Here is a 27,997-nt window from a genome sequence, read left to right on the forward strand (position 1 = left end):
GTTCAGATTAATTCAAGCAGCAGTTACCTAAAAAATGTTGTAAAGACCACACAACAGCAATTCCAGAAAAAATAATCTGCAAATAGAGCTTTAAAAGAAAGTAGCTGAAATTGCATTTCACTGTTTTGTGGCCTCCAATATCCTGTGGCTCCCTGTGACTTCCATGAACTTCTGTGGGTCAGACTTGAATATCAGATATTTCCCAGCATAAGGAAACACGACCAACGTTTCCCAGCATAAGGAAAGATGACCAACATAGCGTTACAAAAAGCAGGAGTTATTACTACTCCACAATAGGAATTACAAGATTTTTAAGTCAAACCTAATATTTTCATTGCAAAGAGCTTGTCTAAGCTATGTTGAACTAATTTCTAACTTTGAACTATTTAGTCATTCAGTCAGGATAAGTGCCTACACTTTAACACTGACAAAATCCCTAAACTGGGGTGGATGCTCTCCCTCCCCCCTGCATCAGAGCAGACATTTCTATCAGATCTTTTCAATAGAAAGATTTCAGCCCCAACTCCTCCTTTATCTACCCCAGCTCATATCTCCTTCCGATGTCACACATCATGGCAAGATTGTCATTAAACTGACCTACCAGTAGTGCTAACATGCCCATCCAAAAGGGAGTTGATGAAGGTATTTTTAGTCCTCCTCCCCACAGGGGGGTAGCCAGATATACAGAGCAATGTCTAGTGAAGCTCCCCTTTTCCTCCTCAGAACACTCCTGCTAGATATATGTTGCATTCTGGGCTCAGTTAGGATTCAGTGGAAATATGTGGGTGTGATGAATATCATGCAAATATTCTCTTTCTGCTGATCTCTCTGTGGTGAACAGGAACATAGCAAAGTGCGTAGCTTAGCAGAACACTTTTCTTTTGAGCTCCAGAACACAGAGGGCAAAGGACATTCTCTCTTTACATCTGGGTAAGATAAGCTGAATCCATACTAAACTTGTAGAAATATTGTGGACCTCATTCTTCTTAGCATTTGCTACTGTATGATTATCAGGGCTAAGAGAAAAATACATTGATATATGTATTTATATGTGGTGCAAGAACATTTTTACTTTTTGATCTTCTATACATGCCATTGTTCCATAAATGTGTATTTGTTTCAGTTGAAAGAAAAATGGGAAATTTCCAGTTCAGGGAACACACTTGTTAACACTAGGTCTGTTTTTCTAGTCTGTAAATAGAGTTTTCTATTTTGCTGTTGTTGTTGTTCTCTTTGTTGCTGTAATGATTTCCATATTATGCTGCAGATGTGATACATTTGTGCATAAAGTAGACTGTGCTCTTTGCCAGAAAGTGTGCATGGCTTTAAAAGAAGAGGTACTCCGACAGTAAAGTCACAGAGGTGTCTTGTTTAGAACTACAGTAGATCTGTATCTTAATTTTTCTGTAATGTAATCTTTTTCCCTGAATAAGTTAATCAACCTTATTTGCTCATGCAATATTAAATGCACACTTTGTAACCATGTATTTCATAAAATTAAAAAAAAATATATAAAAAAAAAAGCCATGAAATTTCAAAACATACAGAAGACAATGACTCAATATATTCGTGATTACAGTTTTTATAGTTGGTGTTGTTATGTTTGTTCACAATAATAATAAAAGTTATTGTGGTATTCTTTTAGGGAAACAAAATGGAGAATAAAACAATTCTAGAAGAACTTCTTCTGAAGAAGTCACAACAGAAGAAAAAAATATCACCAGTTAATTATAAGAAAAGATTGTTTGTTCTGACAAAAGCAAGCCTTTCATATTATGAATATGACAAAGAGGTAAAAACTCATTTTCTAAAGTTAACTGTTCTGAGATATTCTGGTACCACCTCATTCTTCTGGTTTTCTTCTGTGAAACTTGATTAGATGCTATGAATTAGAACAACAGGTGTACTTTGTTTTGAGTAGATAAAAAAATTACGGAGTATCAAATTTTATTTTCATTATGGCAAAGCACTTAGCCACAGGCTTAATAGTGTATCTGTTCACAACATCTCTTACAGTTATGCTTGCCATTGAGCATCTGTTTTTGTCCTTCCAAAGACAACAAAACTTAAGCAAGTAATTAACAGTGGCATATGTTTACACATTGTCTTGAATAGGGATGTTTTCCTTGTTCAGGCCTCCCTCTGAACTGACGTAAATAACTGGCTTCAGAAATTACTTGTATGAGGCATAATTAGTTCACAATCTTATTCTTCAACTGCACAAAGCAGATGGTTAAGCCATCATTTTCTAAAGACTGACTGTGCGTCACACAAGGGTAGCTTTTCACTCAGAAGATCTCCTATTGGGAATGCAAATATAGGTCCCAGGCAACTTATTTCAAAGTTTTTGCTCCTTTGGACCCCTCCTGTGAGTTACATTCCATTAGGACCCTGCGTGGAAACTCAGTGTGAACAAGCTCCACCTCAATATGAATGCTGCAGCTGGGCTTCTGTTTTGCACTTAAGGTGTTGTTGTTTTTTCCCCTCTTAATTCCTCCTTCTTCTTTTCCTCCTCTCCCCGCCTACAGCTGCATCAGATGTTTTCTCAGATATAGGGCTGTGTCCTGTAGCTCTTGCAACTGACTTAAAAAGACATTTGATGAATAAATTGGATGTGGATAGGGCACTGGGGAGGGTTGTTGTTTTTTAATACCTTTCTTTTAAACTTTAACAAACACAAAGCAATGGCTTATAAAGCTTGAAACATGAAATTGTGCAGAATAGTCAAACTGGAATAGTCCATACTGTGTTAAAAATAGATTTCAATCTGCTGTGTTTTTTTTTTGTTGTTGTTGTTTGTTTGTTTGTTTGTTTGTTTTATCTCTTAGAAAAGAGGAAGAAAAAAGGGGTCTATTGAGATTGAGAAAATCCGATGTGTTGAGACAGTGAATCTTGAGGAATTAACACCCGTTGCAAGACAATATCCTTTTCAGGTTAGTCACAAAATCAGGTTAATGCACATTTCATCAGTCATTCTAGAGTTACACTGATCATTCCTGTCTCAAGTGCTGATACCTGCTATTGCTAAGTGTTACAGATATTTGCAAAAAGTAGAAAATCAGTCCCTGTAACTGATGCTGTGACTTTGCTAAAATGTTTTTACCTGACTGGGATAAAATTTGGGTCAAGTCTTGATTCCTTTATGTTTAAATTTCTATCAGATATTTGCTTTAATAGGGTCTGAAATATATAGATTAGTATGCTTATGTGATTGTCACTTTTTAAACGCAGAATTAAACACTTAAAAATTCTTGTTTAAATTCTCAGTATTTCTTTCCACTTTTTTTCTTTTTTTTTTTTTCTTTTTTTTTTCTTTTTTTTTTTTTTTTCCTCAATACCAAGTTCAGAATTTGACCCCAGATTGCCCGATTACCATTCAAATGTGCCACAGTCAGGGAAACCAAGGCTATGCATACAGCTGCACAATGCACAACACATGTTCAGGAATTAAATGGGATGAGAGAAACATAACTTCAAATTCTCTGCCTTTCATCTTTTTCAGTTTCCCAGCTCAGGTTCCTCCCTGAGCCTCCATCAATCCCAATTCTATGAGTAGTGGGGCATGCAGGTCATAGATCCCCCTTGGAATGCCACCTCCAAACAGCACGGGCTGCTCAAGGAAGTGACTAACAGCTGCTGAACAGCGTGTTAATCCATGATCCTGTAATAATTGCCATGGCCGAGGGCAACCTTATGTTTAGTATTTCACCACCTGACTAATCCTAGGTGTCATTCCTGTCTTCCTTTCCCTTCTCCCTCCCCAGCTTTGTGGCATTGAATGGCATGTTTATGTTAAATAGTTGTGTTTATCTCAGGAGTTCATAACTCAGTTAAGTGGAAAAAAAGAATGTTTGCTGCAGTGCCATGAAGGGGGACTGTGTTCTGGGAAACAGTACCTCTAAAAAGGGCTTTAGGATAATGATAGCTGATTCCCATCAATTCCAGTGTGATGCTATGGCCAAAGGAGCTAATGGCATCCTTGGACTTGGAAGCAGGCACACATTCAGTAAAATCAGGAAGGCTGTGTTTGTTTTGACACTACTGTGATCAGCAGGAGAATTTTGTCTCTAGTTCTGATGGCTATAACTCAAGAAAGATGTTGTAAACTGAAGAGAGGTCAGAGGAGAGACTTGAGAGTACCTAATAGATTGGATAACATGCCTTAAAGAGAAGAGCTCTCAGAGCTCCATCATTTGACTAAATAAAGAGATGAGAAGCAGATTGATCAGTCACGTATGCATACCAGTGGGAGTACACATTTAATAACAAGGGCTCTTCAGTGTAACAAACAAGGCAATAAAGTGATACTTGAAATTCATTGCAGATGACTGAAAAGCAATGTACACAAGGGAAACGAAACCCTGACTTAACACACACACACAGTCAGCCCAGTATTAAGCATGATCCAAAAAGCAAAGCAGATGTTAGTAATTATTAGGTAGGCATCAAATGAAGCTTGCAGAAGATTGGTTGAAAACAAGAAAAAGAAGCTTGTTCACAATGTTTAATTTAGCTAAGCTGTAGGACTACTGACTGCAGGATGTTGTAGATACTAGTTTCTTGCTTTAAAAGGCAGCTGAACTAATTTGCAGAAAAATATCTATCCAAGGTGATGAGGTAAGAATGCATCACCTTTGGATCAGGATTCCCTGGTCACAGTACAGCTCCCCTGAGCTTACACTCTGCCTCAATATTTGTTACTGAACATTGTTGTAGAAGTGTTGTGGCCTGCATAACAACAGCAAAAAGCTGGAAGATGCATCTAGAAAAAAATGGAATGGAAAGAATGAGTTTACGTGTGGTCTATAAGGTCTTTTGTACCCAGAAGACAATTATATCTAGAAATATTCTATGCTGTCCTTTGTTTCTGCAACTGTTCTTTCAGACACAAACCACTGTGGTTAAGGTACTATATGCAAGGTTTGTTATAGACATCTTATATAACATGGCAGTGCTTACAGGTGACCTTGGCAAAACATTACTAAATTATAGGAGTTTTATGTCAGTAGGTCTGCAAAGCCTACTTTTTTCTAATTCCCAAGCTTTGGTATGAAACTTTTAGGCATTACACTCTCACCATGCTGTCTTTCTCAACCTCTTCCAGATTGTGTACAAAGGTGGCCTACTTTATGTCTATGCAGATAATGAAGAGAGACGGAAGCAGTGGCTTGCAGCTTTGCATAAAGGTAACACTAGACCTTTGCCTTTCAATGTATTCAAATAACTTGAGAGGGGATAGGAAAATGCTCCTGCTCCCTCATTTTGTGCCATTCTTTGTCACTTGCTTTTAGTCTCACTCATACTTCATCTCTGACTGGTTGAAATGAATTTGAAAATGTAAAGGATGAAAAATGTGGTGAAAAATAAACCAGAATAAAACTTATTTTTCATGAGCATTTTCTAATCTTTGTCATATGTTCAGCCTTTACCAATGCAAGTTAATAGAGAACAATAATTTATGGTTCATCTAGTGTAGCACTTACCTTCAAAAAGCTACTTTGGTAACCGATACTGCTAGCTTTTGTACCTATTTCCCCCTCTCTCTCTCTCCCCCCCCCCCAATACCCGCCCCCCCCCCCCTTTTTTTTTTCCAATGAACTTTCTGTTTTTTTTTTCAGTGAAGCAAATTCATAGATATGTAAATATTGAATTTTAGGCAGAAAATTTATTCTTCAGTGGAGGAAAAAAGAAATCGCATTGAATAGGGCAACTCTCACACATGCTGGTCATTGTGGAAACAGTAGACAATCTATAGTTGGCTGTGAATAAATATCCTCTGCAATTTTACTTCTAAACCTGTGTATGAGATACCTCTCTGTTTGTGACTGTTCTCACATACAGAGTAAGAGTATGTCAATTACTTTAGCAGAGTTATGGAGAATGTTGACCAGGAGCAGAATAGGAAAGATTAACTGCATTGGATCTTTTAGAAAGAAAGATATTGTTATGAAATCATTAAGGAAAGATTTGGTATACTGCAAAATGACATTCGTGAATAAAAAGATTGCATTAATGATATAGTTTGTAATGGTAATCAGGTAAACAATAGCGCAAATATTCTAGCTGCCTACAAGCCTCTTAAAAAATGTATAAAAGTACTGGTCGCCAAGGGGTGCACTGATCCTTTTGGCAGTCTCTTGCATGTTCAGGAGTCTTGGGCTTATAATGGGTCATCCCAGAAGGTCTGAAATCCTGTTCTGAAGTAGTCAGCTTTTAAAGTCTCACACTATGCATCCTACATTTCTTTTAGGTACTTTGTGAATCCAAAAGTGCTATTATGGTTTGCAGAACTAATATATCACTAGCACAGTAATAGTACTGGGACCACTCAAAGCAGTGCTTTGAGTACAAAATGTGTCTGTGATAGTGTTCCTCTTTGCTATGCTTAAATAACAAATTTATTTTAGTAGACAAACATTAGTTTGGATTTGCCATATGAGGTATTAGGTATCTGTTCTGGTATTGAGTATGAATTATTACCGTTTTCTTGCAATATATAGTTGTAGGAAAATATTCAGCATATTTTGATATATAAAAATATTTTCTCTCAATTAGTTTCACTATTGCTTGTGAAATCTTTATAACATACATGATTTTAAATCATAACTGTTAGATTCCACTTTGTTTCTTGATTGATAGGTCTGTACCGTGTCATTCTTGACACACAGTTTTCTTTCTCAAAGAAAGAGGTAACTGTTGGGTATGGAATTCAGACTTAGTTTGTATAGAGAAATAAAATATAGACAAAATGTTACCAAGATATTTGTCTAGATCTAGGAGTCAATAAACTATCTGGGGTTCCGCAGTTTATTGCAGCGACTATATTAATCATAAGGAACATTCCAGTTATGCAGTCTTTCATGTTCTTTTCTTTTTTCATATTTTTTTTCCCTAGAAATTAAAGACAATAACGATTTACTAAGCAAGTATCATAGAAGATTCTTCACCAATGGGAGGTTTCTCTGTTGCAACCAGACCTGTAAAGCGGCCCCTGGATGTACAGTTTGGGAGAAATGTAATATCTTCTTTCACTTCTATTTGCTTAATCTCAGTGATGCTTTTCACAATATTACCAAATCCACATGGACGTTTAATCCACATGGACAGTGTAATAAATATGCAACCTGATCTACTAATACCTTTCTATGTATGTGCTAAGCTCCTTCTAACATCATAGCTCCTATACATTGTACCTTATAATATAGTTGAGGAGAATAATACCCCAAAATGATACCTGTTGAGTTTAAGCTAAAAGGACAGTGACATTTTTGAAATATTTTTCTCTTTAGAGAAATATTAAGAATATGAAGAAATACGAATATAGAAAAAATACGCTTAAGAACTCTAGCTAAATTGTGGCATTGTGCTCTAAGACCTTTTTAGTGATGAGGTCCCAATAGTTGGACAGGTAGGAACAAGAGAAGTTCAGCACAAGAGTGTGTATGAATGAGTGTAAAATAATTCAGCTTCATAACTGAACAAAAGTAAAACTATTATATTAATACACAATTATGTACATATATGATGAATATTTTTCTAAACAATGTGATTTAATTTGCAACATATATTTTTTTTTCTTTTAACATGCTTTTCATATGCATTTTTGTTGAACTTAGTTGTATTTCTTATTTTTCAATCTATAAAGACTGAGAGAGGAAAATCTGTAAAATGGTACTCTCAGTTTTCACGTTTTCAGAAGGGAATTCCCTTATGTCTGTGTACACGCTTAAGAAATCCCACATTAAGGAAAGGGAATAGCAGATTAAGAGTATCTGGGTTTCTGCCTTTTAAAGCTTGATTATCAAGAAGTGTAGAGCACTGACAGAGATGTTAATTTCAATCATGATTGAAATTTGCTCTTGAGCATTTACTGTCACAGTCAAAAATCTAAGACCCCAAATTCAAAGACAAAATATGAAAAGTAGGTGTGAGTAGTTGGAAGCCTGATTTATATCTGTGACACTTATAACAATGAAGCATTTGCTTTTGATAACTGAAATTAATGACCTAGGCTTATCTGCTATTAATACAGGTTTCATGATTATAGAACACTGAATAATATAGAGAGTTGTCAACTGTTTTGTAACACTAATTTGAATAGCTTCATATAGCTTCACAACATAAGCCAGTAAGTCTGTGAAACCCCTGGTCATCTGCAAGGGCAAGGAAATACCTCATTGTCAGCCATGGATGACTTAGCCAAAAGAAGAACTGCAAAGAGAAATTTGGTATTTTGAATGCTTCATTTCTGCCTGATATAATAATGCATACATGCAAGATATTGTGCTTTGTCTACTCTACATTTGTTCCTAAACAAGTTCCTGAGGTTGCTAGTGGAGATACGTGGAGCACAGGGACACAGCCTGCATAGGGAAGACTCCAGACAGCCTCAGTCTTGTAGGCACTGGGTAATTGAAAACAGTATTTCTTAACTGATGCTCCATAGAGCATAAGTGTCCATAAAACTATGAAAAAAAAAAAAAAAAGAATAAAAATAAGTTCTCAGTCTCCTTAGTATGCAATCAAATAATCTAAAACAATATGGAAAACTAAAGAGAAAAATACAACCTCAAATTTCCCTGAACTTTTATTTTGGCATAGATGAAGGCAGTGATTGATGGACTTTTAAAATATATTGATATGGTGCTTGAATTAAGAGAAGGTTGGGAAATACAGAGATAAACAGGTCTATACCACAGTGAGGTAAAATGTCAGCTGTCATAAATATTTGTTTGCTATGCTGTCACTGCCACTGTATAGAACTGCAAGTGAGAAAGCCTCAAGAAACACATCCTTACTTAATTCATGGTATGTTTTTAATCCCTCTCTTCCAGATGTGACTCTGTGTTGCACAACCTGGTCCGTGAAACCACTGCCTCCAGTTCCTCAAACACTGGTAGGTCAAAATTTCAAGTATCATCCTACAAAGAAAGACCCAGCATCCAGGTGATGGGAAGTGCTGTAGGGTGGGAGAGAGAATTGCAAACAGCATCTCACTGGAGCTGGTCTCAGCATCTCACATGCAGTCAGACTACAGCATCCTTCTGTCCAGCAGCATGGTGAAGGGAAGGACATAGCTCCATCTTCAGTGTGCTGTAAATGGCAAACTGGGAAAGTCTCAGCCACTTTCAGTTCACTTAACAGGCTGGTGACAGTAGAAGCTACAGTCCTTGCAGTGACATCTTTTACTTTACAGACATTTCCAGCAGGATCAGGGAATGACATCAAAACGAGCTCTAGTGTGTAGGAGGTCCCCATTCCTAGAGATGCCCAAAACTCCCCTCTACCACAGTCACCAGAGAAAATGGTGCTTGCAGTACTTGGAGAAGACATAGCAACTGAAGACACAAACAAATATGCCACTGTTTGGGTGAGAAGTGGTGGATGGACTACACTTTTCTCACTCAAATCTCAAGTTATGCTGGTCTGAGGTTGGGTCAGGAGTACAGATGCCTCACTAGGAATGTCTGTTTAGCCCGCCTCTACAGAGACAACCTCTAAGTTAATGAATTTGGAAGAGCTTCTGAGCACTCCTGCCTTTATCTTGACTTTATATCAGACAGAAACCCAGGAATGTGTTATCCCACCAGCACCTTCAGGGCCTTTCTCTCCATCTGAGAAAGCTAGGCATACAGACCCAAAGGGCAAACAGGAGAACAGAACACCAAAAAAAAAAAAAAAAAAAAAAAAAAAAAAAAAAAAAAAAACCCTGCTTGCAGCAGTTTATCAAGGTGCTTGATGAAAAAGGGCTTTGAATCATGGAATTTTAAAAACTGTTTCCTGCCTTATTTTCATTTGTCTTCTATATCTTTAGGATACACTTTGGGTCCATTTCCTTGCTTTTCTTTGTTAATCAGAAAGTAATTTTAAAAAAGAATGGAATTCTGATGTATGCAATTGACACAGACAACCAGGGCTTTAAGAAACACATAAGAGTATCAAGACACAGAAGATAAAAACACAAGCTGTAAAATTAAGCTCTATAATAATAATAAAAATAACAACAACAACAACAACAACAACAAAGCCTTGAAAATATACTTTATCAAAGAAGCTTTTGACTTTTTTTTTCTAATAATGAGATCTGAAAACAATGGCATTGTGAACATGCAGCCATGTAACTTGTTTTGAATACTGTGGTCTGCTTTGCCTGGCTTCCATCAAAAGATGCTTTGTCTATCTGGAGAGAACATCAGCCATGCAAATCTCTTGCTGAACAGACTGGCTTCAGCTAGGCCTTTACGATTTATTTTCATTGTCTGCTCAATTTCAGAGATGATATTTTGAAAAGAAAATTTAAAAAGCAGGATCGTGACAATATTTAGATTGATTCTTCCAAAACAATTTCAGTAAATGCAGATAAAATAACTACCAGATCTGGTTACAACTTGACTTAATTTTCCCAAAATGTATCATATAGATTAGATTAAGAAGCTGACTTCTCATGGCAAGGAACAGTCTATATTTAGTTCCAGAGCTACTTCTATAAGTTTTTAGCACATTTTTGCTTTGCTGTCTCATCAACACAATTTAGTCATTCAAGGTCCCACTTGAACTTCCAGCCTTCCTTCCATCTACCTCCCAGTTCATGTCCCTCACCTTTCCAACCCCTGCAAGTCTTGCTCCCTTGCTCTCACCTCAGTTGACCAGAGGCACTACTGTGTTTCCTTACATCTTTCACCTTTGATGTGTCTATCCCTTTCATCAGTTCAACATTGTACCACTAGTCTCCCACAGAGGAGCTGGTTCCTGAAGAGTGATGCCATTACAGAGAATAAAGGTCACAAACATGCCTTCATGGAGAGCACTGGGCACTTCCCCTGTGCTTTGATAACAGCAGGAGCTTCCTGTCTTAGAAATACTTTCATCTCTGTTCGCGCCTGGCAGCCACTCTCAGTGTAATGGCAAATGCTTCATGTAGGTCAGATAGAAATTCACTGAGTGCACACATGTATCTTCTCATGCTAATGCATTGGACAAGGTTTATGGAAGCTTAAATGATGCTGCACATGCCTCCAGTTGCACAGTGGCAGCACAGTTTTGCAGACAGCAGCCATACCTCTGTACCTGTCACACTTGAATCTCAGACTGTTACCTACAGCTTTCTCTAGATAGTGGTGGTGGTGAAGTCCTCAATATGGAAATAACAATAATATCACAGACAGCATAAAGGAAATAACAGAGTCCATTCAGTTACTACTAGAATGTTACATGCCCTGGGTCTTTCAGCCAGTTCTGGAAATGGAAAGCTGTATATAAGAACACAAACCAAGACATTAATCTGTACCAGGTTCCAGATGAAGTCCATCCAGAACATTGCAACAGACAAGTACACATCCAGCAGCAAAAAACAAAAGGATGCAAATCTGATGTGCTCATCTTTGGCTGGCTCTGTCCCCTGGCTGGTTGGACAAAACAAAGCTCGTTGCTGTGATCATAACTCTGCCGCTTACTCTAGCCAATGCCTTGCTCTTTCTTGTGCTCACACAGCAAGATGAAATCTCCATCAAAGCATGACACCCTGATCATTCCATAAGCAAAACAGAGGAAGTGAAGAAATAAAAAATTTAATTTCTAAAGGTTACCAAGTCCAAATCTCAGAGTTGCACATGAGTTTATAAGTACTTTTACTTGCTCTAAGCATCAGCTTGCTCTAACATTGCTACATGTTTTTATGGGGAAAACAAACAAACAAACAAGCAAACAAACAGTTAAATCTCTGTATTTTAAACTTATCCATCTTTCTGACAGCTGCAGGCAATTCTAGTTCTGTCATTTTCCACAAAACCTACAAGAAGTCTAAGATTTGAGTCCTGCCTAACACAGGCCCTCAAGCTATAATCTTTGTTCCACTGAAATCAGATATGACAAACAGGAGCCAGCTTTCCTGGGTTCAAGTAGTAGCACTTGATGAGTAACATATCTAAATCTAGGCAAATGAGGAGGGTTCTTCTGTTAGTGATTCCTCTTTTAAAAAAAAAAAAGAAAAAAGAAAAAAAAAAAAAAAAAAGGATCATCTCCACAGGAACTTAGTGAGATCAGACTGAGGCTCGTTGTGTTTACAGGAAGAGATACTGTGTGTCTTCTTGCGTAGTGGACTCAGTCATGCATTCACTTGGCTCTTTGGTTTCTTCTTAAATAAAGAAATGTCAGTAAAGAGGAGACAAGCAAATATACAATGCCATGGTTTTTTTGGACTTAACTTCAAAGAATCACAGCCTGCTTCAAGACATTTGGCATTCTTCCCTAGTATTGTATTACAGAGCTTTTCAATTCTAAAATAATAATATAAAATAAATAGTTGGCATCTGGAGTCCCTTCTAACTCTTTGTTATTTTTCCCTATCCTTTTCTGTCAGTGTTCTGCATGTAGTTTTTCCTGCTCTTAAAGAGTTGTGATATCTGGATTTTCTCATTTATGACATTTCTCCGATCTCTACATGCATTTCCGTACCTAAATTTTAGATGCCCCTTTGCCTATGGCTTTTTGATTGACATAACCTAACTTTAATGACAGACTTCAAATCCAAGTTATTTGTGTAGACCTCCTGATGATAGAGACTTCTGTAGGAAGACACATTTCACCTGAAGACCCAGGTCAAAGATGAATGAGTCCCAAAGTTACATACCTACACTTGTTTAGTTTGCATAGGGAAAGTTAGCCACCAAGAACTGGAGTTCCTTATGTTGAATGTGCTTAGCAGAGAAACATCCAAGCTAGTCAATAATGACAATAAGAAAAGGCAACAATTTATAATTCATATAGCTTTTTGTATTCATTGAGTGGTAGTAACAATTGACTAATGCTTGTTGTGCTTCATGCTAAGATTACTATTGATCAACAGACATTAAAAAAAAAAAAAAAAGTTGTTTTATAATACTATGATGGGATTTTCTGATTCAACAGGACATCATTTCACCTCATTATAGGTAAACACAATTTAGTCACATGGTTCCTAGCACATGAACTGCAACTGTTCAATAAACATTATCAGCTTCAGGTAGGTGGTAAGTTTTTGGTAGAGTCCAGTCTATTATGTCATCATGTTAATTAGAGCTTTGTTAATTACAGCTGTGTCAGCTTCCACTTAATGTAATACTTCTGGTGACATGATGGAACTTGGCTATTTTCTCACCTGTCTCACAAATGTGGACAACAGTTTCTAAAATGTTCTTCTACACGAATGAAGGACAAGGTGCTTGCCTGTGCTGACATTATTAGCTTTGATTAATTTGCTTAATATCATTGTACATGTTGAAGATAGAAGTAATAGTGTACACGCTGTGTGGTATTTCTTACTGTACCCTGTGATGCTTCTGCTTGTCATTGTATTTCCTCTGTCTTCAAAGTTGAGACGCAGAAGCCTGCCTCAGGTACTATCACCAAGTAAGTCAGACCTGAATATGGCTGTGGCCCAATGCAACTACGAACCCTTAGGAGATTCAGCTATCCGGCTTGTGAAATGCAATAAATACCATGTATTGCAAGAGGAAGATTTTGCCTGGTGGAAAGTGAGAGATTTGGAAGGGTAAGTATGCACTGCAGAATACTTCTTTTTCATGATCGTGATATTCCACATACCTTATCTTCATTGGCAACACTTCAGGCAGTCCTGGTACCTTACAGGATCTTTAAAATTAGCCTTAGGTTTTAACTATGTTAGTAGCTATTAAACCTTTTTGGAGAAGCCTCATTTTCTCATGTGCAACTCCACTTTCATTAACATCCATGGCTGCCAGACTGGGTGCAATTCACAGTAATCACTGCCTGTATACCAGCTAAAATAGTAGCCTTACTATACTGGCAGTAATTCTGATATGTGCCTGAAGAAGGGCTTGTGCACTCTGAAGCCGTCCATTTTAGTTTCAGTGAATAAAAGATAAAATCTCTGCTCACAACCTTTGCCTCTTGAGTATGCAGAAATCAACCTTAGACCAACACCGTCACTATTGTAATAGCAGTCAGAACACAGGAGACCAGTGGGAACTGCTGCAGCAGGAATAATTTCTCACTTCAGTATCTCACCAGCTTTAGGAATACTTTCCCAAAGAGATAGAGCACCCCCATCCTGCAGAGGACAGAAGCATTAAATTATTCCCTTTGTGGTTCACAAGTGGAGGAATCCCCTTCAACTACTTAAAATAAGACATTTTTCATTAATATCCAGCTGGTATAGAAAAGAGAACCTCTTCCCAAGTCAATAAATAAGAAACAGCTTTCAGAGTACACTGGAGACAAAGGCAGTACAGAAAACAGAGGCTGCCTGGAAGAGATATGATTCCTTGTCTGTCTCATGATAGATACTAGCTGGGTTTGACTTTATGTACATGATAGAAATGTGGAAGAGAAGAATTTTTGAGCTAGGGGATTTCCAATCTGGTTTGGAAGAAAATGAAATGACTTGATCCACTCATAATTCATTGATTAAGTTTACATCTGCAAGTAAGCAAACAAATAAATCAACATTAAATTAAAATCACAGGACTGGCGTACTGCTCTGGGTGAAGAAAGCAGCACACAACTCTGGCAACTCTAAGGCAATAATAACTGAGTAATCTGAGACATGCTTTTAAAGGCCATCACTGGAATGGTGATGATGATGGCTATGTAAAAGTGTACAATACAGGCAGCTTTGCTTATGAAGGCTGAACAAAGTGTTCTGAGATGAGTGAAAGAGCAGAAAGAAATCAAGAGAAAGGAGGACATTTAAAGTTATAGACGTATATTTATAGACATACATTTTTCTTTGGCTTGAGAAACTGAGACTTTTGCAGTATTGATTCTGCAAGGACAAACCCTGTCCGTTTATATCATAACAAAACCTTAGAGTTCTGCTTGGAAATACTGACCATCTTGGTGTTTCAGATGTAGTAGAAACAAACAGATGGCAGTTACCTGTTTCAGATTCCATACCCTCTCAGATTTCTTCTTGTTCTATTGAGATCCATGGTGGAGAAACCCTTCTCTTCTGTCTCCATCCATATTCAAATGTATGTTAATTCCCCTTATTTATTTTTCTGATGGGTGCAGCATACAGTCCACCTTCTTACCACTCTGTGGATGACTACAGGTCCCCATAACTTAGTTCAACATGTCATGCTGCCTGCTGCTTTAAGTGGTAGCTCAGCTGTCCATATTCCCTTAGCTTAGCTTCTCAATTGCATCTGACATTGTGTGGGGAAGAGTTCTAAGCCTACCTATTGACTGTCTGTGTTTGACCTTGGATACTCTGATGGCACCCATTAGTCACTGGCATCTTTCATCACAGCAACCAAGATGGCATGTAATGATATTGTTGAACAGTTGCTTCAATCTTCCATATGATGAAGCCAATCACTGAGGAAGAAGCCTTTTCAGTGACTAGCAAAGAATAACTCATTGAAATGTAGCCTCCTAAAGCAAAATTACCTCTGCATTTTCCTCCATATCATGTAAAAAGCATAAATGTTTTAACCATGAGCATTTCTGTTAGTGGCATTCTAGAAAGCGACTGTCTGATTAATCCCTTTTCCTATTTTAAGTGACCAATTTTAAGAAGCAATCATGTATGATAGCTGAACTGTGAACTGTTTATTTTGCAGGAATGAAGGTTTTGTACCGAGCACTTACCTGAGAAAGTTATCCCTGAATGATGATGAGCCAAGGTGAATCAATATGCAGCCATCCACTGCTTAAATGTTCTCCTCACCACTCTAGAAAAGATCAGGCAACATTTTTGGAATATTTTTCTTCTTAAGTAACTTTCTGAGTACTAACAATAACATTTACTTCAAGGTGTAGAATCAAGTACAATTTGTCTTCTTGACTCATAATGCAAAAAACATCAGTTGAAAATCCTGGTTTCATTTAAATCAGGAGGGTTTGGCCACTGTCTTCAATGTGCTGGGATTTCAGTCTTTGTAGTCTTATTTCAGCATTAAAATGTCACCCTTGCTAGCACTCTCATGCATCTCATGCAATAAGTGAGCATTCCAGTACAGGGTAAAGTGAGTCTTAGTCTTAGTCTTAGTCTTAGTCAAAGTGATATATCAGATCTGACTTTTTAGTAAGATTATATGACATTGTAAGTACTAAGTATATGCCAAAGTGTTTGAATGAAAATCTTACAGAAGCTTAGAAGATTTTCTCATAGTAAACCATACTGGATAAGATTCAAAGGTTTCCTACTTTTAAAACAAACAAACAACAACAACAACAAAATGCAATCACTATAATAGTAACATGTAAAAATCCAGAATTAATTAGAATCACTATTATTTTTGCACAAAAGATTATTTTAGAGGTATCTTTTTCTGTCACATGAACTCTATCTATTGTCTGTCATAGAATATTTATTTGGGAAGTATATCATTGTACAGGTTTGGAAATCTTCCATGTAAATTTTGAAACGGTAGATGCAATCTCTTCATGAGATCGGTGAAGGCATATATAGTCTCATTGCCTGCTACAACATGCACAGAGCAGATTTGTCTTTCCAATACATTGCATAGTGGAGAGGAAAGGCCATGTAAGTGTTTGCCAAGTCAGGAAAAAAAAAAAAAAAAAAAAAAGAATTAAATATGTCTCAACATTTTAAATGTTCACTATAGGCCATGGTGTAATAGCAGCAATTGCTCAAAAAATATATAGTATGACCTGAGGAAAGCAATTTCCATAACTAGTTTTTCACAATTTCAGTATATTATTTTGTCTTTTTAGGGAAAACTCAAGTGTCAATGAGCACACATCATCAGAAGAGCAGAGTATTGCACAGCACGAGTGAGTATGTAGGATATGTCTTTGTGAGAACTGAAATATTCTTTGGGCCACTCCACTTTATTCCACAGCCATTCCACTTTATGCAACTTCCTAGAACAATGGAATTCTATACATTGATGTTATATTAATGGTAATAACTATATATATTGTCAGCAGCTTAGAGGTCATCATCAGCATCACTACCCACAGGCTTCCAAAAGAAGGAATGTATTTGGTTTTGAAAAAAAAAAAAAAGCTTTTGACATTTAGACAAATCAGTCTCCTACACTAGTAAGGTGTTAGGAGTTATTCTCCAACCCTGTAAAAAGTTACTGTAAAAAGTTGAAGTCACAGAGTAGGCCCTGATATTTCAGAATGAAGAGACACGTCAGAAGCACATGGAAACTAGTGGTTTCCTTCTTATCATGGCCCAAAATCACAAATGCGTAACAAGTCTAATTTCTGGCTTTTCAAAGCAGTTTTGAAAATATTTACAATGTATGGCATTTTTCATGAATCTGTTGTGCCTTGTCTAGAAATCAGCCTATCAATAACAAACCCCATATTTCTCCTTGCAGTTGGTATGCTGATGGTATCTCCCGTGCCCAGTCTGAGCAGCTGCTCCGTCAGAAGGTCCTGCATATCTTTTATTGCTTGTATATGAATAACTGTGTAAATGTTTGTGTGCCAGTTGTCTTTGCTATACTGTGTAGCTAGAGGATGCTGATGCTCTTCAAATAGCTGTCGTATTGCACAGTGCTGGAAACTCTTGTGCTAATTTGGTACCGATAAACAGATCTCTAAAAATGTCCAGATGTGTTGATGGCTGTTACACAGACAAACAAACGATACACTTCAAAAATAGGCCTGGAGCAAAGCCATAACATGTACATTTCCCCCCATGGCTCTGCGTATTGGTTTTAGCTCTAAGCCTCTGTTTGCTCCAGTGTGGCTCTTCCTGCAGGTCAGTCTAGACGAGTTTTTTGTGTTAGTTTTATAACATGTGGATATGAAGCAAAACTTCACCCAGAAAAGCAGGGAAACTTGAGCAAAACAGTGCTATGCCTGCAGATTGAGAGCAAAGACTAGAACTGCGGGGTGGCTCAGGTGTACCAGCCATCACAAAAGACAACTGCAGAAGGATTTATCTGTGCACCTTTCTGCAGGAGATCTAGCCTCAGCTGTGCTTTCGGCTTAGGTGTCCAGTGTAAACGAGTTATTGTCTTTTCCCTTGGCAGCTGGCTGCTTTCTCACAGCTTCAATAATTGGCACTCAGCCACTAACTACTTTGAGAAAACCCAACTCTTTGTGAGCCTTGTCTCAATGTCCTTTCCCTTAGGCCTGTGCCATGGGTTCAGGAATGAAATTCAAGTGTGGCAAATCAGAAAAGGGTCTATGTCTCAGTCTGAACTTCACAACAATGAAGCTTGGCCTCTTTATGAAGTTCTGGATGTCTTCTTTCATCCATGTACTAGCCATATCTAGCACATCAGAGGTGTAGCTGCTAAATCTCCCCTGCAATAAATCTGTATCTATGCACTACACAAAAATGGCACACTACTTGCTTCATGTCTGGACTGAGGCACAACTCACCTAGTTTTAAACATCTACAGTGGGATACCACAGCCAGTTACCTAGATACCCTTTTTAGTGAAGAGAAATGAGTATTTCTAAGACATAATTTATCTTGTCCTAATTTACTACTTAAAGGATGTCGTATGAGTCACGTCTCCTTCTCTCCTTTGATAGAAATCTAAAGTTCACTGGGGTGAATCCCAACTTCAGTGTTTCTTGTATTATTATTATTATTTTAATAATTAGGGAAAAGAAGGTGCTTTTTTGGTGCGGAAATCTTCTAGCCAGGCAGGAACATTTACTGTGTCTGTATTCAGCAAGTTTCAAGAGTGAGTATCCAAAGAATGTATATCATTTCTGTGAGCATGCTATGGACATGCTGCTTGGTGTGACTGGTCATGAACAAAATCTCTGCAGCAATGTAGGGAAGGGAAGGGAAGGGAAGGGAAGGGAAGGGAAGGGAAGGGAAGGGAAGGGAAGGGAAGGGAAGGGAAGGGAAGGGAAGGGAAGGGAAGGGAAGGGAAGGGAAGGGAAGGGAAGGGAAGGGAAGGGAAGGGAAGGGAAGGGAAGGGAAGGGAAGGGAAGGGAAGGGAAGGGAAGGGAAGGGAAGGGAAGGGAAGGGAAGGGAAGGGAAGGGAAGGGAAGGGAAGGGAAGGGAAGGGAAGGGAAGGGAAGGGAAGGGAAGGGAAGGGAAGGGAAGGGAAGGGAAGGGAAGGGTGTTGCAGTTCATTCAGCAACTAACTAATCTATTCGTCCATGGTCTGGAAGGCACTTTGTAACACTCAAACATACACAGCACTTTGTTGTGTTTTCCAGAAGTAAAAAAGGAACAGTCAAACATTACCATGTGCACAAAACCCCTCAGAACAAGTATTACCTTGCTGAAAATTACTGTTTTGAATCAATTCCCAAACTTATACACTATCACCAGCACAACTCAGCAGGTAATCCCGTGTGTTTTTTCTACTTGATTGGTTTTGGCTTAGGCTTCAGGGCTTCTCAGAGTTATCATGAATCACTTTCGATACTGAATCTTCTAAATATCAAAACATCTTTTGGGGGAATTTAGGTGGAACTTGATCTACCATGTTCACAATCAAAATAGTTGCTTTGCTTTTCTGTAGAGTGCTTTTGGGTATTGTACTACCTTTTCTTGCAATACCTCTGCTGGAATAGCACTTAAGCACAGAAAATACTCAGTCTTGTGAAGTGATGCATCTGCTAAACGTTGTCCTCTGTCATTACCTGGATGGTTGTAATATGGTGTGTGCGTGTGTCTGTTAATTCCCCTGTATTTTCTTTGATTCAGAGAAGTCATTTATGTATTGTCAACTTTAAGAGGTTTTCTTTGTAGGTATCGTGACAAGGCTACGGCATGCAGTATCTATGCAAGTAAATAAAGTCCCAGACACAGCTTCACTGGGAAATGGTAGGAAGATAACTTTCATTTTTGAATCTGGTGTCAGTCTTGGCCACCAAGAAATGAATAACCAGAAAATTGTGACCCTTACTGTGTTCAGGCTTGAAAGAGGTTGCAGAATCCTTGAGCTCACTGTTTGGTGGCCCTTTCAGTTTGTCCATGCAGACAATGCAGAGCCTCCTACCCTGTGAGAATTTGGGAAAGATGATCTTTCAGTCATCCAGCCCCTTCCATAGCTTCCTGTTGTCCAGAACAGCATTGAGACTCTATGGTTCTATGAAATAGGGTATCCGTTCCTTCATGTGTGTCTTGTTTATGTCCAGGACAAGGTGAATGCAAAGGTATTTTATGTCAACTTTTATGTTATGCCTTTTTAAGGGACCCTAAGTCAAATTTTGTATCAACCGTGAAAGGCTTTGTATGTTTTCTTCCCCAGCACATCTGAGTCAATGCCATTTCTTCCCTCTGCCACATTGCCTGGCACAGTAATACTTGTTTTCTAATCTCCTACATAAATATATATCGTCATTTGATACTTAAAACTTCCTCAAATCTGTTTATAAGGCAAAAATCCAGGTAGTAGCGAACAACACTTTCAGGAATTGTAGTGTCCTTCTATAACTCAAACACAAAGCTTAGATGAGAAAAAGGTATGTTGCCTCAGTGCAGGTTGTTCTGCAACCCTTCAGAGAAAACAAAGCCATTGCATGTGGTAGATGCCATGCCCTCATTTGCCCATTTTTTTGCTAAAGGGAATTTCTTTTGTCCCACTAGGAATATGGGAGCTGAAGCGAGAAGAAATTGTCCTGTTGAGAGAGCTAGGAAGTGGTCAGTTTGGAGAGGTGCATCTGGGAAAGTGGAAGGGACAATATGATGTGGCTGTAAAGATGGTTAAAGAGGGAGCAATGTCAGAAGATGAATTCACAGAAGAAGCTCAGACCATGATGTAAGCTGTGGCAGTGCTTAATTATTTGGAAGCAATGATCTCTCCATTCATTAATCAGTAATACATAGTAGACACAGGAAAAAATATTTTCCTCTTAAAAATATCATTAAATAGGGTTGGGTACATTAGGCACAGGCTAAATATGTAGCCATGTAATATTACCAAAAGAACAACACAGAGATTGATAGGGTCATCTACAAAAAAGTTTTCAATTAACATCTCTTCTACAAGTTAGAGGTTCCACATACATCACTTAAAACTATGCTTCATTAGCATTTTTACTGAAATGGTTAGAAAGATGTTCCTGCCATCCTGCAGGTAGGAATGAGATGAATAACAGGAAAATGCCATCAATATGAACATGTGACTTGCAGCTTTAGTCTGACTCCAAAGAGGCAATCATGTTAGAATGTCCAATGAAATTCCATGAAATGATAACCGAGGCACATGAATTCAAGAATATTTCTGTTATATTTTAAATGTATGTACTACATTTCAGGCAGTCAACTAGCTGATACAATCAGAATTCCAAGTCTGAAAATTTTGCAGCTTGATTTTAGTAGAAAATTTTAAGGTAAAAGACCCATCATACCTGCTCATTTCTATTTTCTTCCACTAATAAGGCTGCACATTTGCACTGCTTAATCTTATTTCAGATTTCGACTATGAAGTTGTCATTTCATCAATACTGAGTCTTTTTTTGGTTACCATCAATACTGAGTCTCCCAGTAATGAGCAGAAGCCATCTCAGTACTTCTTAAAAAGGAATAATTTACAGCCTGTGATAGGATTGTATCCAGTCTCACGAATGTCTCAGAGTATGCTACATTAATATTTGAAGGACAAAACTTACAGAAATGAACAATCGTAGCTATTTACTCTTTAACTATTTTTTTTTTATTTGTTTCAGGAAACTTAATCATCCCAAACTTGTTAGACTGTATGGTGTATGCTCAAAACTGTATCCCATCTATATAGTGATGGAATATATGTCAAACGGCAGTTTGCTTAGCTACTTGCATAGTCATGGGAAGGAGCTGCAACCCCTTCAGCTTCTGGAAATATGTTATGACGTTTGTGATGCTATGGCGTTTCTGGAGAGCTGTCAGTTCATACACAGAGACTTGGTAAGCTATCGCACAGGAGAACTGGAACAGGATAGGCAGAGGCAGTTCTGCCTTTAGGTTCAGCCACAGCTGCTCTGGCTCTGTAGGCCTTCACCCAAAAAAGCATCATAGTCTGCAGGTTAGAGACACACAGCTGGTGTACAAATCTGGCCTAGGGGCACTAAAGGCCCATGTAAACAAGCTGACTTGCTCTGTTTCAGAGCTGAGCTGGCAAGTCTACAGCACTGCATACCGTGCTGCCCACATTTATGGGTGCTGGCCTCAGGGGTTTATGCACCACTTGGCGGCAGAGATATCCAATTATAACATTAATAAAGCAAAGAGGTCTGTCCAGTGATAATTTAGTCCTCCAGGAGAAAGAGGTGTAGCATTAAAGATGTGGGTCACATGTTAATGAGTTAAGGATTTGTTTAATTGGAAACTTTTTCTCTTATAAAATAAGTGTGACCACTACTAGGATAAATGGGAATTTACTCTGGTGCATTGCAAGCAGGAACAGAACCTGAAAGTCTGCAGTTGCCCTCTCCCTTAAATACATTTCTCTGCCACTGCCTTCAGTCAATTTTTTCAAGTTGTTGCAAAACTTAGCTATAAAGAATGGTAGTATAAGTCTTTGGAGAAATAAGTGGTTATTTTATGGGCCTGTTAAAAGTGAGCCTTCCCAAATTTCTGGTATATTGTGCTTCAGAGTCAATAGCAATGTTTTACATTTTAATCCAGACAAAAATATGTTGGAATATTTGTGACAATATTTGTTATACTCTTGCTTAACTTTCCAGTAGGGATGCCATCTCCTCAGGTAGCATTTTAAATGTTGCATTGCTGATGTTTTCAAAGATTTGTGTCTATTTGTAAACCAAGTTGTTAAATCTATAGCTTACTAATTTTCACACCTGATTCAGAAATCAGGAATGTCAGACAGCTTAGGTAGCAGAACTCAAGTTATAAATACAAAATCAGATTCTGAAAACTGGCTTTACACCATGGGAAAACAGGAATAAATTTTGAGCTTGATTTCAGGTTGAGGACTGTAGATTCAAACTACATCACAAAAATTAATGAGCATGCAGGCAGAGAATACAGCCTCAGATAAGTGTTCTCTAGTGATCATTTGTAGAACTAGGTTCATGCTGAACTTTTCATAAAACAGACTGTTTATATCATCTTTTATTGTTCCACTCTGTTTATAATGCAATGTGAATAATCAAATCAATGTTTTCCTTCCTGCTTTTAATGCCTTGGTACATTCTGAGACTACACAAAAAGACCCTGGAGGATGATGCAATTCTAAAGACAGGGTTTAGTTTCTAGCTCTGTTGCTGTCTTTCCAAGCAAATGTGGGTTTCTCATCCCCCAATATCATTATTACAGCTGAGATAATGATAAGAGCTACTTACCACTATCTTACAGTTCCCAACTTCATTGTTTCAATCAAAGAATATAATTATTTCTTGAAATGCTAGTGGACAGAAATGATGATACATCATAAATGATAGCAAACTACCGAGATGTTATTTGCTCCTCTTTGGTCTTCTTCTACTCATCTATTTTCTCACCTTTCTACTAAAGGCTGCTAGAAACTGTTTGGTTGACAGCAATCTTACGGTGAAAGTATCTGACTTTGGGATGACAAGGTAAGTAAAAGAATTGGGATCTTTGTGAAGCTATGATGTTAGGGTAGCTATAATTTACTGGCATTGTTTAGCTAGCTCCTGGCTATTGGCAAGGTTAAGCCACAACGTGTTACATCTCTTTGTGTCTTCTATCCATTAATGACCATAAACCATCATGAGGTTAGAATAAAGATAGTTTGCTGTCTCAAAAAGTTATTGCTTAAAGCCCAGATGTAGCTGAGTGATTTCACAACTAATGCTTGTTAAGGAAATCTCATAGTTTGCTTTGTGTAGAGGATATGCAACTAATTTGGGGGCTAAACATCTCCATCAGTGGCCTCAGTGGAGAGAAGTGGGAGAGGATGAGCATCCTGGAGTACACGTTCTCTGAGGATAGCTGAGGGAGCATGGGCTGCTTAGTCTGGTGAAGAGGGGGAGGCTAAGAGGAAACCTGAAAGCTGCTTATGGCTACTTACAGTTATAAAACTGATGGTGCCAAATTTGTCTCAGCAGTGCCAGGTGATATAACCATGAACACTGGTCACATAACGCAGCTCAGGAAGTTCAGGTTTGGACAACAAGAAGCTTTTCACAAGGAGGTAGTGCAACAGGCAACTTAGTTTAACTTTGTTAGTTGGGGACACTGTGGAATTGCCATTTCTGGAGGCTTTTAAGACTTGGCTACATAGAGCCATAGCTGACCTGATTTGGTGTTGGGAATAATCACATTTGAGCAGGGGAATGGACAAGATGGCCTGACCACATTCATCTTTGATTCTGCATTATTTATCTAATAAGTTGATAACAAGGACCTGGTCTATCAATTATAGATACCAGGTATCCTTTGGAAATTTGAAATTCTGTCCAGGCTGTTCCTAGGAACTCTCTGATATGCAAGGAAGAAAGAGTAAGCAGTATTTTACTGCAACTGAGAAGCCTGGTCTCGAGGAAGGTGTCTCTGCCTATGGCAGGGGGTTGGAATTAGATGGTCTTTTCCAACCCGAACCATTCTGTGACTCTATGATTCTATAACTCAGTCACAACCAAGTTTGTTTCTTGCACTGTAGGTATGTTCTGGATGATCTGTATGTAAGCTCATTAGGAACCAAGTTTCCAGTGAAGTGGTCAGCACCAGAAGTTTTTAATTACACCAAATTTAGCAGCAAGTCAGATGTATGGGCCTTCGGTAAGTATGGAATTTAACATATAAATATGTATGCATATATGCAATCATGTTTGGCTTTCCTTAGCATACCACATGAAAATACTAGACATTTGCACACTGAAAGAATGTAAAAAGAAGTTACAGCTTGTTTATATGCATCAAAGCCTGTACTCTGGATTTTTAGCCCGACTGTTTTTCTTATAGTCACATAGAAACCTTGTCCACTCCCCAGTTGCTTTGTATGTGTTTAATAGGATGCAACAAAGGGAACTGTTGGCAGTGGAGATCAAACAGTATCTTTGGCTGTAGACCATAAATCTGCGCTGCCCAACTCAAAAGAGTTTTTCTATTAGTCACAGAGGTCAGAACAGACACTTTGCATGAGCCAGCTGTGGCAGAGAAACTGTGCTAATGGAGACTCTGCAAAGAATAAGATGCATTTGCAGACCACCTTCTACCCATGAATTTAAAACATTTGAACTTCTACTTCAGTGGTTCTCAAGCTATTATTTTAAAATCCCTGGAGCCTGTTCAGTGTTTCTAAAAGTCTTCAAAAGGTAGCAAAGAAAGGGCAGCCTCTTCTGAATAGACTTAAATTCCACTTACAGGGGTTTGCTCCTGCAGTAAGAAAATTTTAGCAGCTGTCAAATTGGTGAAAGATTGGCAACCCACTCTTCTTGACATTGAACAGTGGTGAATAAAGCAGATGAAAGTGTTTCCAAATGCAGTGTTTCTTCTTATCTTTAACTTCAGCTAGTCTCCCAATATTGTTAATGACCTTTACAAGCTTTTTTATAACATATACATTTCAATCAGAAGTTGGATTTTCTGGTGATAAATTTTCTTTTTGTTCTGATTGATGAAATCCTGACTCCAGGCATTATTGTCATTAACTTCAATACCAGCATTAACTTCAATGGGAAACACTATTTTTCCTTAGAAGGTGTTTTCTCATTTTACCACTATCCATTGATGCAGTGGAAGCAAAGCCTGAATCCATTGGTTCTTGTTTAGTTGTTTTAAACTCATGTATCTTTGAAGGGCTAAAGAACTGAACATTTGGCATTCATATCCCAAAAGTAGATGTCTGAGAACAAATAATATTGGCTACTTAATGCTTTCATCAGGGAAAGCTGGAATTCAGATACAATTTTATTCTGATCTCACTGTGACACTACAATGCTTAAGTCATCAAGCTGGAGAGAAGTTGAAAATCCAATAAATTTCTCAGTGGAAAAAAAAATCTTTACTGTCAGTCTTAATAATAAATATTGTGAATAAAATAAAAATTTTACTTTTTTTTTTTTACTTTACTGTTTGTATCACATGTTTAGTTACAACAAAATAGTTCTAACAAAGCTGCCTGTTTTTATGAATTAATTTATGAATTAATTAATATGAATAAGTGGAGTAGGTTACACATTCCATGTGCATCTTGTTCTGGGAAAGGATTCCCTTGCCTTTCATTTCTTGTCTTCCATTGCTGTGAATATTTCGCAGGTATCTTAATGTGGGAGGTGTTCACTTTGGGAAAGCAGCCCTACGAGCTGTATGATAACATGCAAGTGATTGAGAAAGTTTCTCAGGGATACAGACTTTATAGACCACAACTGGTTTCAGACATCACCTACCAGATAATGTACAACTGCTGGCATGAGGTATGTATAACTGCATATATTAACTGCAGAAAAAAAGATTAGTAGGAGTTACTGGGATTCACAGATGAATTAATGTTCAAAATGGTAAATTCTCTTATAAAAGCCTTGCTTTGTATGTAGTACATTGCATATAACAGTCTAATTCAGGACTTTGTTAACAATAAGAGGAGAAAGCACAAGAAATAGGACATAAAAGAAGATTCTCCTCAGAACCACAAATTTAAGTAAATAACATTAAAATATGCTTGATTGTCAACATAATATGCAGGGTGAGTTTATTTTCACCTAATTTTACTGTTCTAAAATTTGAGTCCTGATCCAAGGTAATTGTCTAAATCCTTTCCATGATTACAGGACCATTACTGCTATACCTCCCTATGGTCATTCGTCCTTTCTATCTTAGCCATTATAGAATTAACTTATCTCTATTCATATACATGTGCCTTAAATAATTTAGACAGATCTCTACATTTTTAGATCACTAAAGCTGTGCAACCCCACTGGGGTTATTTTTATGGGAAGGTTGTGTTATCCCATCTGTGATTCTTCTATGAGTTGTGAATCAAATGCTGAACATGCTCATATTATTTTTAAAGATTTGTGTCTGCTGTGCCAAGAATTAATCCTGATTTATTTTTCCTCCTCAACTAAATTTTAGTCTGTTCTCTATGAACCATGACTTGTTTATCACCAGCAAAAAAGGACCATTTGGCATATTGTTGGTGATACCACGAAATGACAGTGATGATAGTTTTTTAAATATAACTGACAGAAAAAAAAAAAAAAAGAAAAAAAAACTTACTGTAGGACATGTTAATGCAAAGGAAGAATATTAACTACCACAATATAAGGAAAATATACAAAGTAACTTTAATTTTCTTTACCCTTTAAACATCATTGTCTCTCTGTTTTCTTCATGCTAAAGTCAAGGAAAAAAAAATGCAGACTGCAGTTCCTGAATGATTTCAAAAGTAAATAACTGTATCTATCATCTTTGCTTCATTCAGCTACCAGAAAAACGTCCTGCCTTTTTTCAGCTTCTATCATTTTTTGAGGCACTGAGAGAAGACAGCAGGGCTTGAAAAAGAAGATTCATAGACTGATGACTGTGCATACTGGTTTCATATCACCTGTCTTCTGTGAGAGAATTAAATATGAACTCTTCCTGACATTAACCATCTCTATTATTCTGTATATTAGTCTTTTTCTGACTTAATCAGGGAGCTGACCAAGAAGTGTATGGAGAAAGCTTTTATGATATGCTGCAGGTGATAGAATCTGGGAGGATGCTGTGGAAGAATATAATTCATTCTGTTAGCATTGTCTCAAAGGACTTCGCAGACACTGAGGCATACAGCAACTGTGTATACACCTTCCTTGCTTCCAAGCTGTCATTGTTTGGCCTTACTGGAAATGTAAATAGGGAAATTCATGCTTGTTAGGTTTTCTGATTATCATAACTCATCTGAATGTATTTTTTTCTTTGCAATCCCTTGAAGCTGATGCCTGAGGTCAAATTTAGAACTGCTGCAAGTAACAGTAACATAAGAAGTTATAGCCTCGCTTTCAATTACTTAGAAATTTCTATTATATCAGTTTGTTTACGAGTAGTATTGATTTTAATTTTGGCCTTCTGGGTATGTGTTTGATTTGGAATTTATTCTAAACTATGTATCTAAGATATCGGCAGCTTAGCTACATATGAGGAGTTTTTTTGGAGTGTTATTGCTTTCTGCTGCACTTAGAAAATGGAAAA

The 27,997-nt window shown here is 37.7% G+C and overlaps 1 protein-coding gene across 2 annotated transcripts; it reads left to right on the forward strand.

Moving 5' to 3' along the window:
• The first annotated feature begins 861 nt into the window (after positions 1-861).
• Positions 862-27,802, forward strand: BMX (BMX non-receptor tyrosine kinase). 2 transcript variants are annotated; one of them, XM_084532980.1, is made up of 19 exons: positions 862-930; positions 1,646-1,792; positions 2,829-2,933; positions 5,105-5,186; positions 6,896-7,015; positions 8,835-8,896; positions 13,350-13,528; positions 15,582-15,644; positions 16,699-16,758; positions 17,316-17,370; positions 18,559-18,641; positions 19,129-19,256; positions 19,667-19,741; positions 20,507-20,678; positions 21,589-21,805; positions 23,375-23,439; positions 24,486-24,604; positions 26,084-26,241; positions 27,249-27,802. In XM_084532980.1, the coding sequence occupies exons 2-19, from the start codon at positions 1,655-1,657 to the stop codon at positions 27,321-27,323; spliced, it is 1,956 nt and encodes a 651-aa protein (XP_084389106.1). In that variant the 5' UTR covers positions 862-930; positions 1,646-1,654; the 3' UTR covers positions 27,324-27,802. The 2 variants fall into 2 exon arrangements, with proteins under 2 accessions (XP_084389106.1, XP_084389107.1); XM_084532981.1 differs by lacking the exon at positions 19,667-19,741 and having other exon boundaries at positions 27,249-27,457.
• Positions 27,803-27,997: the final 195 nt, after the last annotated feature.

The sequence above is a fragment of the Aythya ferina genome, assembly GCF_964211825.1.
Source record: "Aythya ferina genome assembly, chromosome: 1".
In the NCBI taxonomy this organism is placed as follows: domain Eukaryota; kingdom Metazoa; phylum Chordata; class Aves; order Anseriformes; family Anatidae; genus Aythya; species Aythya ferina.

What these genes read in the sequence shown, in the direction of transcription:
- BMX (XM_084532980.1), top strand. Translation starts at nt 1,655, where the DNA reads ATGGAGAATAAAACAATTCTAGAAGAACTTCTTCTGAAGAAGTCACAA. An exon ending in AAAGTGAGAGATTTGGAAGG is followed by an intron (nt 13,529 to 15,581) that starts GTAAGTATGCAC and finishes TTTATTTTGCAG; the next exon opens with GAATGAAGGTTTTGTACCGA. An exon ending in CAGAGTATTGCACAGCACGA is followed by an intron (nt 16,759 to 17,315) that starts GTGAGTATGTAG and finishes TTCTCCTTGCAG; the next exon opens with TTGGTATGCTGATGGTATCT.